Source organism: Symphalangus syndactylus, chromosome 6 (genome assembly GCF_028878055.3).
Source record: "Symphalangus syndactylus isolate Jambi chromosome 6, NHGRI_mSymSyn1-v2.1_pri, whole genome shotgun sequence".
Classification (NCBI taxonomy): domain Eukaryota; kingdom Metazoa; phylum Chordata; class Mammalia; order Primates; family Hylobatidae; genus Symphalangus; species Symphalangus syndactylus.
The window spans coordinates 87,767,699-87,783,028 of NC_072428.2; the positions used below are offsets into that span (position 1 = coordinate 87,767,699).

Sequence of the window (15,330 nt, forward strand, 5' to 3'; positions counted from 1 at the left end):
AAAGTAATTGATTGTATCTATAGGCTTTTCTTTCGAACACTGAAGTCTGTTCATTCACCTAAGTCTGCTATTTTCGGTAGGTATTGTGAGAAGATTCAAATGATTATCCTGATCCTTTTGATATGCTAAGAACCTTTTGATGAAGATAGTAGGTGAAGCTCCTAGAGTGATAATTGAATTGTCAACATAGGTATAATACAATAATTTGCTAATCTTTATTGGGTGTTAACTGTTTGAAGATTAATAACATAACACATGCATATTTTATTTGGATTAGCTGTTGTAGATCTCTATTACCTTTTATTAAAAAGGAAAATCTTGACTTACATTAGCTGAAGAAATTGTTTTGAAATTTCGTGATAATTTGTTTAAATGGTGTCTGTAAGTCAAATCTTTGTATATAAACAAGAGTACCAACATTATGGGAGTGTAACTGAACTGTTATATGATCCCTGATGGTTTCTTTTTAAAACTATCAAAAGAAAATTTCTCATAATTTCAGAAAGCAAATTTTATCTTTAACTTACAATAAATTTGCAATCTAGGAAACAAGTTACTTACATGTTTGGAAAATAGTCTATTTTTTTGGAAAAATATATGTGGATATTGATTAGGGTAGTAGAATTATATCTTTATATACTGTAAAATACTGCTTTTATAGAAGTTTATATCACCTGACAGAATTCAACGCTAATGGAAAAGGTGAAGATATGACAAAAAGTAAAGGTCGAGAATGAATAGACCTTCAAGGGAGCTGATCTTTCTCTGATCTGATAAAACCTCTTCATTCGCTATCCTTCTCCCTGCAGACCACTGCATAGCAAAAGTGTTTTTACTGATTAGCAATAATCTCCCAGGATTTGAGGACAAGACCTGTAAAGATGGTTCCCAACTAAAATACGATTTTTGTTGTTGCTGCTGGCTTTGTTTTTCATTTTTTAGTAATTTCTAAAACTTTACGCGGGTTTTTTTATTAACCTGAAATTGAATTCTACTAGTGTTTTGGTTTTGATATTAGTCTGTCTTCATATGTACTGTGATGAGTTTTATGGGAATCTAAAGAATGGTCTTGTGGAAGGAGCATAAGCTTTGGAGTCAGAAAGTCTGGGGTCAAGTCTATTTTGTTATAGTTGTAAGTCCTTAAAACCTTTACAGTGATTTTCTATTTTAAATGTTCAAACCAATAGGTAGGTAGGGATGTATACATTCTTAACACATCTATTACTTTGTATAAATACTTATTTGATATCCAAAGGATTTTCATATATACATGTGGTATGTCATTTACAATAAAGCCATTTAATAAACCTTGCTGAATATCTTAATATTAGAATTCAGCTTCAAATTTTTCTCATAGGTATTCATTGTAATCCAGGTTTTTTATTTCTGTGTGGTGCTCAGTTTGGTTTTAAGGTCTGATTCTATATTATGCTGTGCCATAAATCAGAAAAATGTTTTTTTTTTCCCTGAAGTAAGTTATTGTTACAGGATATACTTATGTAGCCAACTATGGAAACAGGGATGTTCTATTGAGCAGATACTCACATTTTATTGGAAATTTTATGTCTCTTTTTAATTTTTTTTTTTTTTTTTTTGAGACAGAGTCTTGCACTATAGCTCAGGCTGCAGTGCAGTGGTACCATCATAGATCACTGTAACTTTGAACTCCTGGATCCAAGTGACCCTCCTGCCTCAGCCCCCTGAGTAGCTGGGATGATAGGCATGTGCCACCATGCCTGGCTAATTGTGTTATTTTTTTAGAGACAGGATCTCACTATGCTGCCCAGGCTGGTCTTGAACTCCTGGCCTCAACAGATTTTCCCGCCCCCCCCTTCCCAAAGTATTGGGATTACAGGCATGAGCCATGAGCCTGGCCTTTGACAGCCTTAACACAATTCACCGGTGCCATTTAATGGTAGCTCATTAGCTTTAAAAATAAAATGTCACTTGACCAAAACAGAAGTGAATTAAAGGCTTAAAGTGTCTAGAAGACATGTCTGTTTTCTATAAGTAATGACCGGCTGGTTTTTTGCTGCAAGAAATAGCACCACCCAGTGACTGTTGACTCTAGTCCCAAGATAGACTGAGTATCTAAAGTTTAGTATTATATGCTTTGTCATGAAATTTGCTAGGTAAAAATATTTATTAATTTCTTCATGAACAAAGAAATTAACAGGAGTAGAGTTTTCATGATTACATATTTCTAAAATTCCAACCTGGGGATATGAAATTTAGCAACTTTCAAGCTTCAGACCAACCTTTTAAAATATATAACTTCTTTGGTATACATAACTTCATGCCTTTCTTTATTTTTCTAAAAACTTTTTCAGAGTCTCACAATACAGGGCATTTACTTTATAAAATTAGTGTTCAAAATACATATAAATGAAGCTGATTTGGACTCTCTTCCTCCTAGGGAATTGTGTTATAGTTTGTTGCCACTGTTACTCTGTTTCTCTGGAAATAGTTAACTGTGATGATTACTATCACTATAACTTAGTAAACATGGATTATATTCAAGTCATAAGCCACGTGATTCTGGGTCAGATCAGTTGAATTGCACTTTCTCATGCACTCCCAAGGAGGAAAGATCTGGTAGAGTTACAGCTGGTACCTTGGAAACTGCATAGCCTTGTGGGTGAATGCTCACTAGTGTGTTTTGTTTGGTGAAACAGCGTCCTCCTGTGTATTCTGAAGAAAAATCTTAATATTCTTCTCCAAGACACAAAGACATTTTAGAGTTCTGATGTTTCTTAATCTGAAAAGGTTTAGTATTTTATGCAGAATTTTAAGTTCCAAAATTTTTTTTTTTTTTTTTGCCCATACATGTAAAAGTTTAGTTACTATTATTATACTGCTTTTTTAAAAAAAAAAAAAATGGGTGAAGATTTACATTGCGAATTTTGTCAAGGGCATGTCTTTGGCCGGGCAGGATGGCTCATGCCTGCAATACCAGCACTTTGGGAGGCTGAGATAGGAGGATAATTTGAGGCTAGGAGTTTGAGACCCCATCTTTCCAAAAAAAAAAAAAAAAAAAGCCGGGTTTCTTGATGCACACCTGTAGTCCCAGCTACTTAGGAGGCTGAAGTGGGAGGATCACTTAATCCAAGGAGGTCAAGGCTGCAGGGTTGCAGTGAGCTATGATTGCACCACTGTACTCCAGGCTGGGAGACAAAGTGAGACCCTATATCAAAAAAAAGGAAAAGCCTTCATGCTTATTTTCTCATTCTGTCTTCGCTTTCCTTATCTTCCCATACTGAAGTGTTTCTATAAAAGAGTTGCTTCCATTTCCATTCCTTTTGCCATTTTATTCATTTTTTGCTTCATTTTTCATTTGAAGTTGAGTTTCTAAAAGTATTATGATGCAGTGTTCCTGAAACGTATATGCTTGTCTTTTGGCTTTGCTGTTTAGTTTTTTGTTTTTGTAGGGAGAGGGAGCCGCCTTTTGGTTACTCTATGTGGTACAATTTCTAGCTTCTTATATACTCCATTTCTGCCTACTAGTGAAAAACAAAACCGTTGTCCTTTTGGCACACTATGGTAGATTTTCACTTAAATTTAGCTTTCGGACTCTTACATTGAGATCTCCCGCTAGGCAATATTATAGAGTCACTGATAAAACCTATGTAACAGCTTAGAAGAATGGATAGATTATAATAAATCACAGGGATAGAAGCCAATACATTAATATAAAAACTGATCTGGAAGGATGTTTATCCAGTGTAGACTGGACCTCCACAGGAAGAACTTATACTGAGGAATAGTTCATAGATCACAAACAGCATGAATCAATAAATGACTCAGATTTGTAATTTTTTAAACCTAACCTGATAATTTCTATACCTTAATAAGTGAGTTTAGTATATTTATTATATTTACTTTTCTGTTTCCTCAGTTTTATCACTATCTTCTAGCTGCATAAGGCAAACCACAAATAAACTCAATGCGCACTATTTTCTCAAGGGGATCCAGGGAGAAAACAGAACCATTACTCTTTGAAGTTGATAGCTGACGTATGTATTGTTTACTCTGTGCCAGCCACTGTTCTAAGCACTTCGTAACTCATTTAGTCCTTCCAATAAGCCATGAGGCAGGCTTTCACATTATTCACATGAGAGAATGGGAGGAGAGTCTTAACTTTTCCCAAGGTTGCACAGCTAGTAGTTTGCAAGGCTGGTATTCAAATCTAGGCAGTCGGGTCCCCAACTCTGTGTTCCTAACCATTAAATGTCACTGTCTTGGCCGGGCGCGGTGGCTCACGCTTGTAATCCCAGCGCTTTGGGAGGCCGAGGCGGGCGGATCATGAGGTCAGGAGATCGAGACCATGGTGAAACCCCGTCTCTACTAAAAAAAAAAATACAAAAAATTAGCCGGGCGTGGTGGCGGGCGCCTGTAGTCCCAGCTACTCGGAGAGGCTGAGGCAGGAGAATGGCGTGAACCCGGGAGGCGGAGCTTGCAGTGAGCCGAGATCGCGCCACTGCACTCCAGCCTGGGCGACAGAGCCAGACTCCGTCTCAAAAAAAAAAAAAAAAAAAAAAAAAAAAAAAAAGTCACTGTCTTATGAAAGCCTATCACATGGAGAACATCATAGTGAAGTTGAAAAATACAAAGAGAAAAGTCTAAAAGCTACTGGAGTAGAGGAAAAAAGTTTGTAAAAAGTGATTGGCAGGCTGACACTAGCAATGTCATCTCCCACTGAACTTAGTGGAATAGCATTTCGAAAGTGCTATAGGAAAATAAATTGGCTTATAATTCTTAACTACTTTCGCATACACGATTGAAAGTGAAATAAAGCAATTTTCAGATGCACAAATCCTCTATCAAAGATTATCGCTGAAAGAACTACTAAAGGTGTACTTCATCAAAGGGGAAGTTATTTCAGCTTTTGTGGCTTTTGGTAAAAACTCAATATGTATTTAAGAAGGTGCCTAGTATATTGTTTAGTGCATATTAATCTCTCAATGTCATTTTTTAAGAGAAATGTATGCTCCAAAGGTATTTACTAAATAGATTCTATGAAAATAAATGTACTCGAGTTTTTTTCTAAAAACTGAAGTATTAGTCATTGAAAGAAAGCACTCATAGAGGACAATATAGCTGATGATGGCAGAGGTAACAAACTTAATGGTATTCAAGAATAGTATATTATTTATATTGCTGAGGAGTAAATATACATACATCAACTTTAGTAGGTTAGATTACTAAATGATTTAGAGTTTATGAATCATAAGGATCATCTTCTGCTTTTTATGTCCTCAAAATTGATTAGAAAGCCCAAGCATTTTATATAACAATTCCATATTATGTGGTCATTTGAATTCTAAGATTTATTGTTTGTTTTTCAGCGCCTGGCATTGGAAGCGGAGAAAGTTCAAGCAGCTCACCAGTGGAGGGAAGATTTTGCAGTAAGAACCCCTTTTAACTACTTGATTTAAGTAGCTTGACATATTGCATATGGATAATTATGTTCATATAAAAATATATTTTAATGATGGAATCTTATGATGTTGTGGGATTAAAAATAACCATACTTGTTGCTTTTTAAAGAAATTGCTTTTGGGTAATCAGGGCCAATTAAGTTAGCCAAAATGTACTTTCTTATGTTCCATATTACCAAAAAAAAAAAACCTTTAAAACCCTTGAAATGTTCTCCCATAATTAAAGGTACATTATTTATAAAATACATTAAAAATAGCATTAAATTTTAATATCTGAATAATTTTTGTCGATATGAATATACAAGTTGAAAAAAGTTGCTTTTAACTACTTTGAGTTTGTAAGAAGCAGTATACATATTATAATCACCTTGATGGTGGGCAATATGATGGAAGTGAGAATGAATATATTCAACTTCTTAAAATTTAATTTGCTTCACTTTAGCTAGAAGTAATCTCTCTTCTACTCTGGCCTACTTTGAGAAATGCCAGCTGACATTAGCGTTGCATGTTTTTTTTTTTCTTAATAAACTTGTTTTATGAACTAAGAGTTACTAGTTTATAGAAATAGCAGAAATTCTCCTTGTGATAAGGTCTGCATATCTGTCATTTATCCTCTTATAGCCAAGGGGCACAGTAAAAAAAAAAAATATTTCCTTAATAATCAGAAAGTACTTCTGTTACATATTTGAGTGATTACAGTTGTAGTGAAAGAAAATCTGTATAATTTCTGATCACAGAAAACTTCCAGACAACTCATTTTGGGGATATAACCAACTGCCCTCTACCTTCCCACATTTAAAATAGGTTTAGAATGTGAGCGACAGCTTAATTGTACTCTTTGCAAAGCAAAAGTCTCAAATTTGAAGGTATGTACTTGTGCTTCAGTAGACATAAACTGAGGTTTAGGAATTAGCACTTCTTTGTGTTTGTATGATTATGTTGAATATCAAAGGAAAATGCACTAAATGATATTTAATTCACTTATATAATAGTCTTCTGTTCTTGATACTTGTGATATTATTTATTTTTACTGTTTATCACTAATTTATATATTTTAAACAGTCTACTAATGAGAGAGACTATTTGACAACTGCCAGTTTGTTTGATTCTCTACTAGCCTGATCATATCACTTAACTTGATTGGTATTAATATTATGTAGGCATTGGCTTTGTCTACAACCTTTGTCATATACAAGTTAATAAAGATCAATTTGCTATCCATGATATATTAAGGAGAAAAATCAATGATCAAGCTAAAAACATAAGCTCCTAGAGCATCGAGCAAACTGTAAGCTCATCTAGTGAATGAAGGGGCTTACAATATACTTAGTTGCTTTTAGATAAAACTATTTTTTTTTGTTTTTGCAAATAGGCAAAAAACAGCAAAACAAATCTAGCTAAATATATGTTTCATTAACAACATTAAATATAAATTACTCTTCCCTTATCTCCCACAACATAAAGCGTGCATGGTAAAAGCAGTGTAAAGTCATAATAGATGTATGGCTAGATCATGTATTCTGCCTAGCATAGATACAATACCCTTGGTGCTGTTTTAGATTGAATCTTCAGTAATTCGGAGAACTCAAAATGGACACACAAAATCAGCCTCTGAAATATATAGATTACACATTCCCTGTTCAAAACACCCTTTTTCTTTGCATTAAAGTCATTTGGTAGTATTTTAAGTAGTCGTTTGTTAGTTGTATGTTGTTTTCACTTTTCTAAGGAACAATAATGTGGAAAAAAAAACTTGGCAAGTAGGGTTGTAGTAATGCCTATATCATTGTTGTTGTTTGATTTAACTATTTATTAATTTCTAGACATAAGGTTTCATTTCCTAGATACATTGTGAACTCCTTAATACTGGGCTCATTAACACTAAAATTTGGCAATGATTTTGTTTTCTATATTGAGGTAATGGGTGACCACAACACAAACACAACACAAAAACTCTCAATTCAAGTTTGCTATTACCATATTTTATTGAATGTAAATCATCAATTGTAAGGCACTTAGTCATTCTATTTATTTTACTTATTTCTAAGAAAAAGCCACTTGGCCAGGCATGGTGGCTCACACCTGTAATCCCAGCACTTTGGGAGGCCAAGGTGGGTGGATTACTTGAGGCCAGAAGTTCGAAACCAGCCTTGTCAACATGGAGAAACCCTATCTTCACTAAAAATACAAAACTTAGCTGTGCGTGGTGGTGCATGCCTGTAATCCCAGCTACTTGGTAGGCTGAGGCAGGAGAATCACTTGAACCTGGGAGGTGGAGGGTGCAGTGAGCCAAGATCATGCCACTGCACCACTCCAGCCTGGGCAACAGAGAGAGACTCCATCTCCCCCCAGCCCCCACCAAAAAAGCCACTTAAATTATGATGCATCAGCAATTGTATGCTGTATTCTTAGAGATGTCAAAAAGTGAAAAAAATGATCTTGAAATGTAACCCCTATTTTCTACTTTTTCGTGCCTATATCCAAGTAGCAGTACTGCTAAAGACCATTGTGCAAGAGGACAAATCAGTCCCACAATAATAAAAAAGCCATTACTAAATCTTCTATGGTGAAATAGAAAATGAATTGTTTGCCCAGTAAGTATTAGGAATTCTTAGCAAATAGTGGTCACCATGTGGGAGAATTCTTGAACAAATTATGTTCCTAATTTCCCCCTTAGTTACCTCACAATTTATTTAGGGCCTATCAACATACTGATTGACATCAAAAGAGACTGTTGAAGGGAAAACAAGTTAGACCACTTAGAGTCCTGTCAACTCATTTCCGGAGCATCCTTCCTGAAGGACCATGAATGATGTTGACAGGACACACGTCTGTCACAGTTTGCACATTGAGAATTGCTATTTCCCATATATTACTTTGGCAGCCATACATAGCCTTTATGATAGCCCTTCCCTTTGAAATGACATAGAGTGATAGAAGGTTTAGATAGTGGTCGTTTTTGTGCTTGGAGAATAGAACTTCAATGAAGACTATCTAATCTTAAGAGTCAAATCAGTAAAAAGTACAAAAATAATACATTCCTCTCAGCTTTTTTTTTGTTCCTAATAAACTAGATGGTGCTTTAGTGCACAGATACAGCAAGGTTAAATAAATCCTTCAAGACCAGAGCAGAATACAGTTCAAATTCATGGTTGGAACTTAGAAATCATTAACGTTAAATCTCTTGTTTTGTGAAAGCACACAAAGCAATTGTGAATTTTCTCAATATTTTAACCAAACATTTAAAAATGGTTAATTTGAAGATAAATTTCATCGTATTTCAAAAGGTCCTTTTTTTAAACTTTATAATTCTTTTATCTTTTAGGGTATTTAACAATGTGCATCGGCGCACTATTTCTTTAATGCCATCCTTTAATAATTTAACACTAAGATGATTTAGAAGGCAGACATAATTTCCTAAAAGGTACATTAACATTTCAAAGAGCAATGTAATATTCTGATTCTTCCCTCAAGTGTAAGTAGGCAAGTTTCATTAATATTACTTAGGCAAAATGTTGATTAACATTCCCTACTGTGTAATGTAGAGAAATCTCATGAACAACAAGAACAAAAGGCAAAGCACTAATATGCTGGCAACAACAAAGGGCTCATGCAATTCACACTCTCTCTCAGCTCCATTCAATTCCCAACTGAATATACAATTGAGGGAACAAAGGGCGTACACTCTAAATGGATTAAGATTTATGTGGTCATGCATTTACAAGTTCAAACTAATATTTGTAAATATACTGTGTATACCAGCTGCCTTCTAGGTCTCCATACAACTTATGGGTGTTAAAGGTGACATTTCATGTCACTTATGATGGACAAATTATTCTATTAAGAGCAGGTGGGAGAAGCAGAAAAGAGCTTGGAAAGCTAATTGTTCCGCATGAAATAATTGCTATTTCTACCAAACAGATCTTTTCCAATTGCATTTCAAATCTCATTTGATTGCATTGCAATGGTTGGTTAACTAAAGCAATTTTGTTTCCAACGAAGCTTGCGATATTAATTGTACTTACACATGTATAAACATAAGGGGTGTCTAATTTGTATTTTAATAAGTAGGATCTTTATGTATGGCTTATTAGCACCAGCTTGTTACTGTGCAGGCAAAGTACAGACATCTAGAAATTGGCCGGTAAAGAAAACATTTGAAGAGTCCCTTTTAGCTTCAGCTTCACAAAGTAAATTAGAAGGTGAAAATGTTTCTAGTGAAGTTGTATGTTATTGAGTGTCAGTCAGGCTAATTTGGTTCTCCAGTTATAGCTTTAATTTTATAATATTAAAATTACTTTGCCAAATCATATTTTGAAATGTGGATATTTTAAATTTTGTGTTTATGTGAGTTAAACTAATAGGCACCGGCATTATGTATTTAATCATTTCATCTATCCTTATTCATTTCATGAAATTGCATTGTTTTTATTGATTGTAGCAGAAACACTTTTGAATATGTGGAATGGGAGAACACACTGTATTTGTTTTACTTAGAATCGAAGACACACAGTCACTTGGTATGAGGTCTTGGATATTGAAAGAACTGACTTTTGGGGATAAAAAGTGAGGGCGTAGCATTGTCTTAATGAATAAATAAGTGAATTTTAATCACCAAAATGATTTTAGGCTCTGGCTTTATTTAGTCTTTCTTAGTTTCCACCTTTGGTTGAAACACTCTTCAATTCAAGAGCTTGCATATTTTAATGTTTTTACAACATTTCTGCTATGTAGGGAAACAATTTTTTTATTACAGCTTTTTAAGAGTCTTGAGACTTTATCTTCATCATAAAAATAGATTAAAAGCCATAATGCAAAGCTCATTTACCCCAAAATTCTGGAAAACCAATGTAATGTAAAGGAGTCAGGCGTATTTGTGTGCCTTATTGTTTCTGTTCATGCATACACGTAAATGCTGTGGTAAGAGTATTACAACACCAGTGTAAAAAATATTAACCATGGGCTCCAAATTGTTAGTTATACTGGGTGATAACCTATCTCTTTTGTTTTTTGTATTGAAAAGAAGCAAAATATTTAATCATTAATTACCTAGGCAAAAACACTGGTTTCATAGTTAACAATTTTTAATATTTTCTAATGATTTTACTGACCTCACTTTCCATTTCTATTAAAGCCAAAATGACAATAGTACGTGATAGTACAGTGGAAGCCCCCGCAGTCAGACATCATGATGATATGTCCTGTGATAATGCACATGTAGATATAAATGAGGCTGGGGAAATTTCCTTCTTTCTCTTCTTTCCCTCTCCTCTCAGGAAAGGAGGGAAAAGTTAAAAGAGGACAAACACCCTTGGCTTAGGAAATGGGGAGGTAGAAGGTGCTTCTCTGTATTTTCAGGACCAATCCGCTGCTTCAATATCCTGGGATTGAGATGATGAAAATAGTGCTAAATTATTGGGAGATTCCTGGGATTGCTGCCAATGTTCTAAAAATTTCAGCCATGCAGAGCTGAATCATCCTCATTGATGTTTAGTCTGGAGTAGATTACTGCCACCAGCTGGTACCAAATTGCAGCTGTCAAAAGAGGGTTTTTGAACTCTGATTTCATTAGCCTCTCTGTAACTTGAGCTACATTTTATTAAAATTGTTGTATACTGCGTATTTGCATTAAAATGGGAGCGTACTGTATTTCTGAACTGCAAAATAAAAAAAAGAAAAAAAAATAAGCATTACAAATTACTGCAGTTTTCATTTAATGCATGATCTAAGATGATTTACTCCGTATACGTATTTCCATCCATTTCATATCCTTGTTTAAAAATATTCAGTGACTCTCCATTTATTAATAGCATATATTTAGGGTATACTAAGCCATTTATGACCTGGCCCCATCTAGCCTTTCCTAAATTTTGTATTGCATAATCTCTCTAGCTATTACTGCTGTCCTGAAATTCTAAGCTCAAAGCAGAGTAAGTTACTGGACGTTTCCCTAGAACAATATTCTTTTCACTTTCAGACCTTTTGATAATCTCTGCCTAGAAATCTCTTCTCTCTTTCTCCAATTTCTTCGTATTTTTGATCAACCAATGTTAGATTTCTTGTCTAACAATGCTCTTTCTGTTTTATATGCTCCCCAATGCCCAGTATATGTTTAATTCAAGTATAGCTCACTGTATAGTTTTCCTTCACTTTTTTTAACTGCTAAAATATAAACTTCTTGGGGATAAAACTGTGGCTAATGCATTACTAAGAAAACCGTAGTCTAGTCCAATATATGCCAGAGTAGTCTATATACAATTTTTTAGTTAAAAAATAATTACTTGTAGTATTAGGATATCTGTTTTTGCTTGTAAGCATTATTGTCAATATTACTGTGGAGATAATGAAAATTTGAACTGCACTTTTACATGTCTGAATGTATTTGTACACAGCTTTGGTATAGTCATGGTGCCTCAGTCTTGGAGTTGTACAAATCTACTTCAGATTTTAGCTCTGCCAACAACTTGCTGTGCACTTTTAGCAAAATAATAACCTATGTGAATATTTTTTTAATCTAAAAACTCTTGGCTCTGTGATCTCCAGCAGCATAATTATTACTGCAAGATGCTTGATAATTCTTTCTCTGCTTCTATGAGTACTATCTGTCTTCCAAGGAGGATATTTCTAGAAACCCCAGGGTTTGTCTCAGGTGTTCACAAGCAAGTTGCCACAATCTCTTGATGGATATTTGCCTAGTCCAGTGAGCATCTGCCAGCTCCTGTTACTGTTGTGCTATGTTTGCCATTGCAGCATCCCAAACTGTGAAGTCTTTGAGCTGGATTCAATGTGCTCTGTGCAAAAATGGGGCGAATGCCCCTATTTCCAACCCAAAAGGTTTTTAATAAGAGACCTGAAGCCCTTTCTCATACTACCTGTATCACAAAGTTCTGAAGAAAACAGCTCATTCATCATTTATTTAATCATTCTCTCTCTAAAGGCAGAAACACCTTTCTTTGTGTCTCTTTATTTCTTACTTTACCCACATCTTCTCAATGTCCCTATGCGTTCTTGTCCATGTATTTCTCCTTCTTTAGGAAACAATAATCAGTTGACCTCCAGGGACTGAATGCATGGAAAGAGATTCCTGATAACTTGCCATCTCCAAACATATATTGTTAACATTGAGGTTTAGCCTAGAGGGGACCTATTGCTGTATACTTTCATGTCTCCAAAAAGTTGTTTTTAAACTAAATGAGATAATTTATATAAATATGCCTAAAATTTTGGAAAGTCTTTAAAAATTATAATTTTAATATAGAGGCACTACCTCCTTTAAGATGTATTTCTTCAAAGAAGCTGGAAAATGTGGAGACTAATATATATTTCCATTTATTGTCAATCCTTCAGAGCAGAACCCTAGGGAAATCACTGTATTCCCAGAGATAATTTTTGAATGAAGAATAACATCAGATGCTGGAATAATTTCAATGTAGTGGAGTTATAGATTTTTTTTTTTTTTTGAGACGGAGTCTCGCTCTGTCACCCAGGCTGGAGTGCAGTGGCGCAATCTCGGCTCACTGCAAGCTCCGCCTCCCGGGTTCACGCCATTCTCCTGCCTCAGCCTCTCTGAGTAGCTGGGACTACAGGCGCCCGCCACCACGCCCGGCTAATTTTTTGTATTTTTAGTAGAGATGGGGTCTCACCGTGGTCTCGATCTCCTGACCTCGTGATCCGCCCGCCTCAGCCTCCCAAAGTGCTGGGATTACAAGCGTGAGCCACCGCGCCCGGCCGAGTTATAGATTTATTAATGGCTTTGTTAATATTACTGTGGGAAAGAAAATTTTCCAGGACTTGAAGGCCTGGCCTGAGAGTTTTCTGCCTAAAGGGCTGACACTACAGTGAAAATGGAAGCTTTAAAATAAGGAAGCAAAGTATAAGGCACAGATGATTAATATAGGCATGGGGTGCAGTCACTAGTGGAATACATTTTGACATTGGGAGCTACCCAGGAAAGCTGACCCCAGGGAATGAGGGCTTAGTAGACTGGTTTCAATGGAGAGATAATATTTGTCCAGAGTACTGAAAAGGGTCTGGATTGGGGTTGAGAGAGTGGATATTGCAGCCAGAAGCTTAGTCAGAAAAGATGTCTCTAAGTAGAAAGAAGATGCTTTTGAGAGGTCTGTTATTTAAACTTAAAGTCTCTTAAAAAAAGAAGAAATCCTAAAGAATATTCATCTACATTTTTCTTCAAGTTCTTAAGAAGTTTGTAGCTGGATATTAGTACTGGATTTGTTTAATATTAAAGAAATGCTATAGGAATTGAAAGGAATGACCATCTCTCCCCTGCTGTGCAAAATGACCTCCTCCTTTAAAGCCTATGCCTTCTGTGGATAGTATCGTCAACTTCCAACCTTCCAAACCAGCCTAGCCGTGGATTTCTTTCTTATGCTATCTTCTCTTTCATTAATCAAAAAGTTTTTTCACTTCATCTTTTCATCCACATACATACTAGCTCCAGTATCTTCCAACATTAAAAAAAAATCTATTACCCCTTCTAGCTCTGCTACATTTCTTTGCTGTTTTATACCGCAAACCTCCAAAAGTTATGTGGACCTCTGCAGTTTTCACATTTTCACCTTTACTCACTGGCCAGCCCACTCCAATCTGACTTTAAATTTCATCTATGGTGAAACTCTTCTTTGTACTTAACAACTACCTCTATGTCATCAAATTGAATGCGCATGTTCTGTTTATCTTCACACTTCATGTCTTTTCATCATTTTAGTGCACCACTTACTACATTTCCTTTCTTCAAACACTTCTCTTAGTTATCAGGAAACCTCACTTTCCCTGATTTCCTACTTTTCACTACCCATTCCTTTTCAGTCTTTATTGGTACCTTTTCCTTTACAGTACCTCTGTGTCTTTAATATTGTCTAAATTTAGGGCACGATCTTTTTCTCTCTCATCTTTAATGCCCACATTCCTCCAAGGACACTTGATCCATATTGTTGGATTTACATACAATTACACCCAAACCTCTTTTCTGGGCTCTAGGCTCATTTATCCAATGACATGCTTGCTGTTTTCATTTACCTGTCTCACTGGCATGTCAAGACTAACATTCGCAAGTGAACTCTTATTTCTATTACTTTTCTCCATCAGTATCCTGATCTTCTGTTAAGTTTTGCATCTCAAAGGATCACTTTCTCCTCCAGTTAATATAGCTCAAATTCAGGAGTAATCTTAATTACTCTGTCTGTCATAACTCCACATGTAGTTCATCTGCAAATTTTGTCAATTCCAACTCTAAAATTTATCAAGCAAGCATTCGTTTCTCTTCATCTCCACTAACACCATTTTTTCCCCAAAAACATTCATATCCTGCAGGCAGAATAATCTTGAGATTATTAATCAAACTATGAATCGGAATCCACTCCACTATTCTTTGGTATCCACAAAATTGTTTTATAGAATTCTAATAATGAGGTTCAGTACATGCTACTCCAAAATATTTTAAGCTGAAGGAATCAAAGGAAACCATGGGGGCAGAGAGGTCTCTTTGACCTTCCCTCATGTCTTTCTTTCCTGAAGCAGGTCATAAAACCCTCAGAGAAATGAAGGAAAGGAACATCCTCATCTCTGAAGATACAGGGATACAAAGAAAAATTTCAACAAACAGGTCTTGCTGAGTTTCCCCCAGCTTATCTCCATTAGATCACGCTTTTTTAATCCAATCAGACTTTTCCACACCTATCCACTTGCGCATCAAACGTAGCATAAAAAATACACAAGGTGCCTTGTTTGTTTGGGTCTTCATTTCCTTATGAAGGCTCTCATGTCACATAAAACCTGTATTAAGTAAATGTATAGCTTTTCTATTGTTAAACTCTCATTATAGGAGTCTCAGCTATGGAACCTAAAATGGGATGAAAAGATATTTTTTCCCTAC

At 35.4% G+C, this 15,330-nt stretch overlaps 1 protein-coding gene across 11 annotated transcripts in view; it reads left to right on the top strand.

The window, feature by feature from the left end:
- CACNA2D1 (calcium voltage-gated channel auxiliary subunit alpha2delta 1) overlaps positions 1-15,330 on the top strand; it is a 518,973-nt gene that overhangs the window by 263,864 nt on the left and 239,779 nt on the right. For all 11 annotated transcript variants that reach the window (XM_055283394.1, XM_055283393.2, XM_055283395.1 and 8 more), the window contains exon 4: positions 5,346-5,405. In XM_055283394.1, coding sequence (XP_055139369.1) covers positions 5,346-5,405 — 60 coding nt within the window. The remainder of the gene's footprint in view (positions 1-5,345; positions 5,406-15,330) is intronic.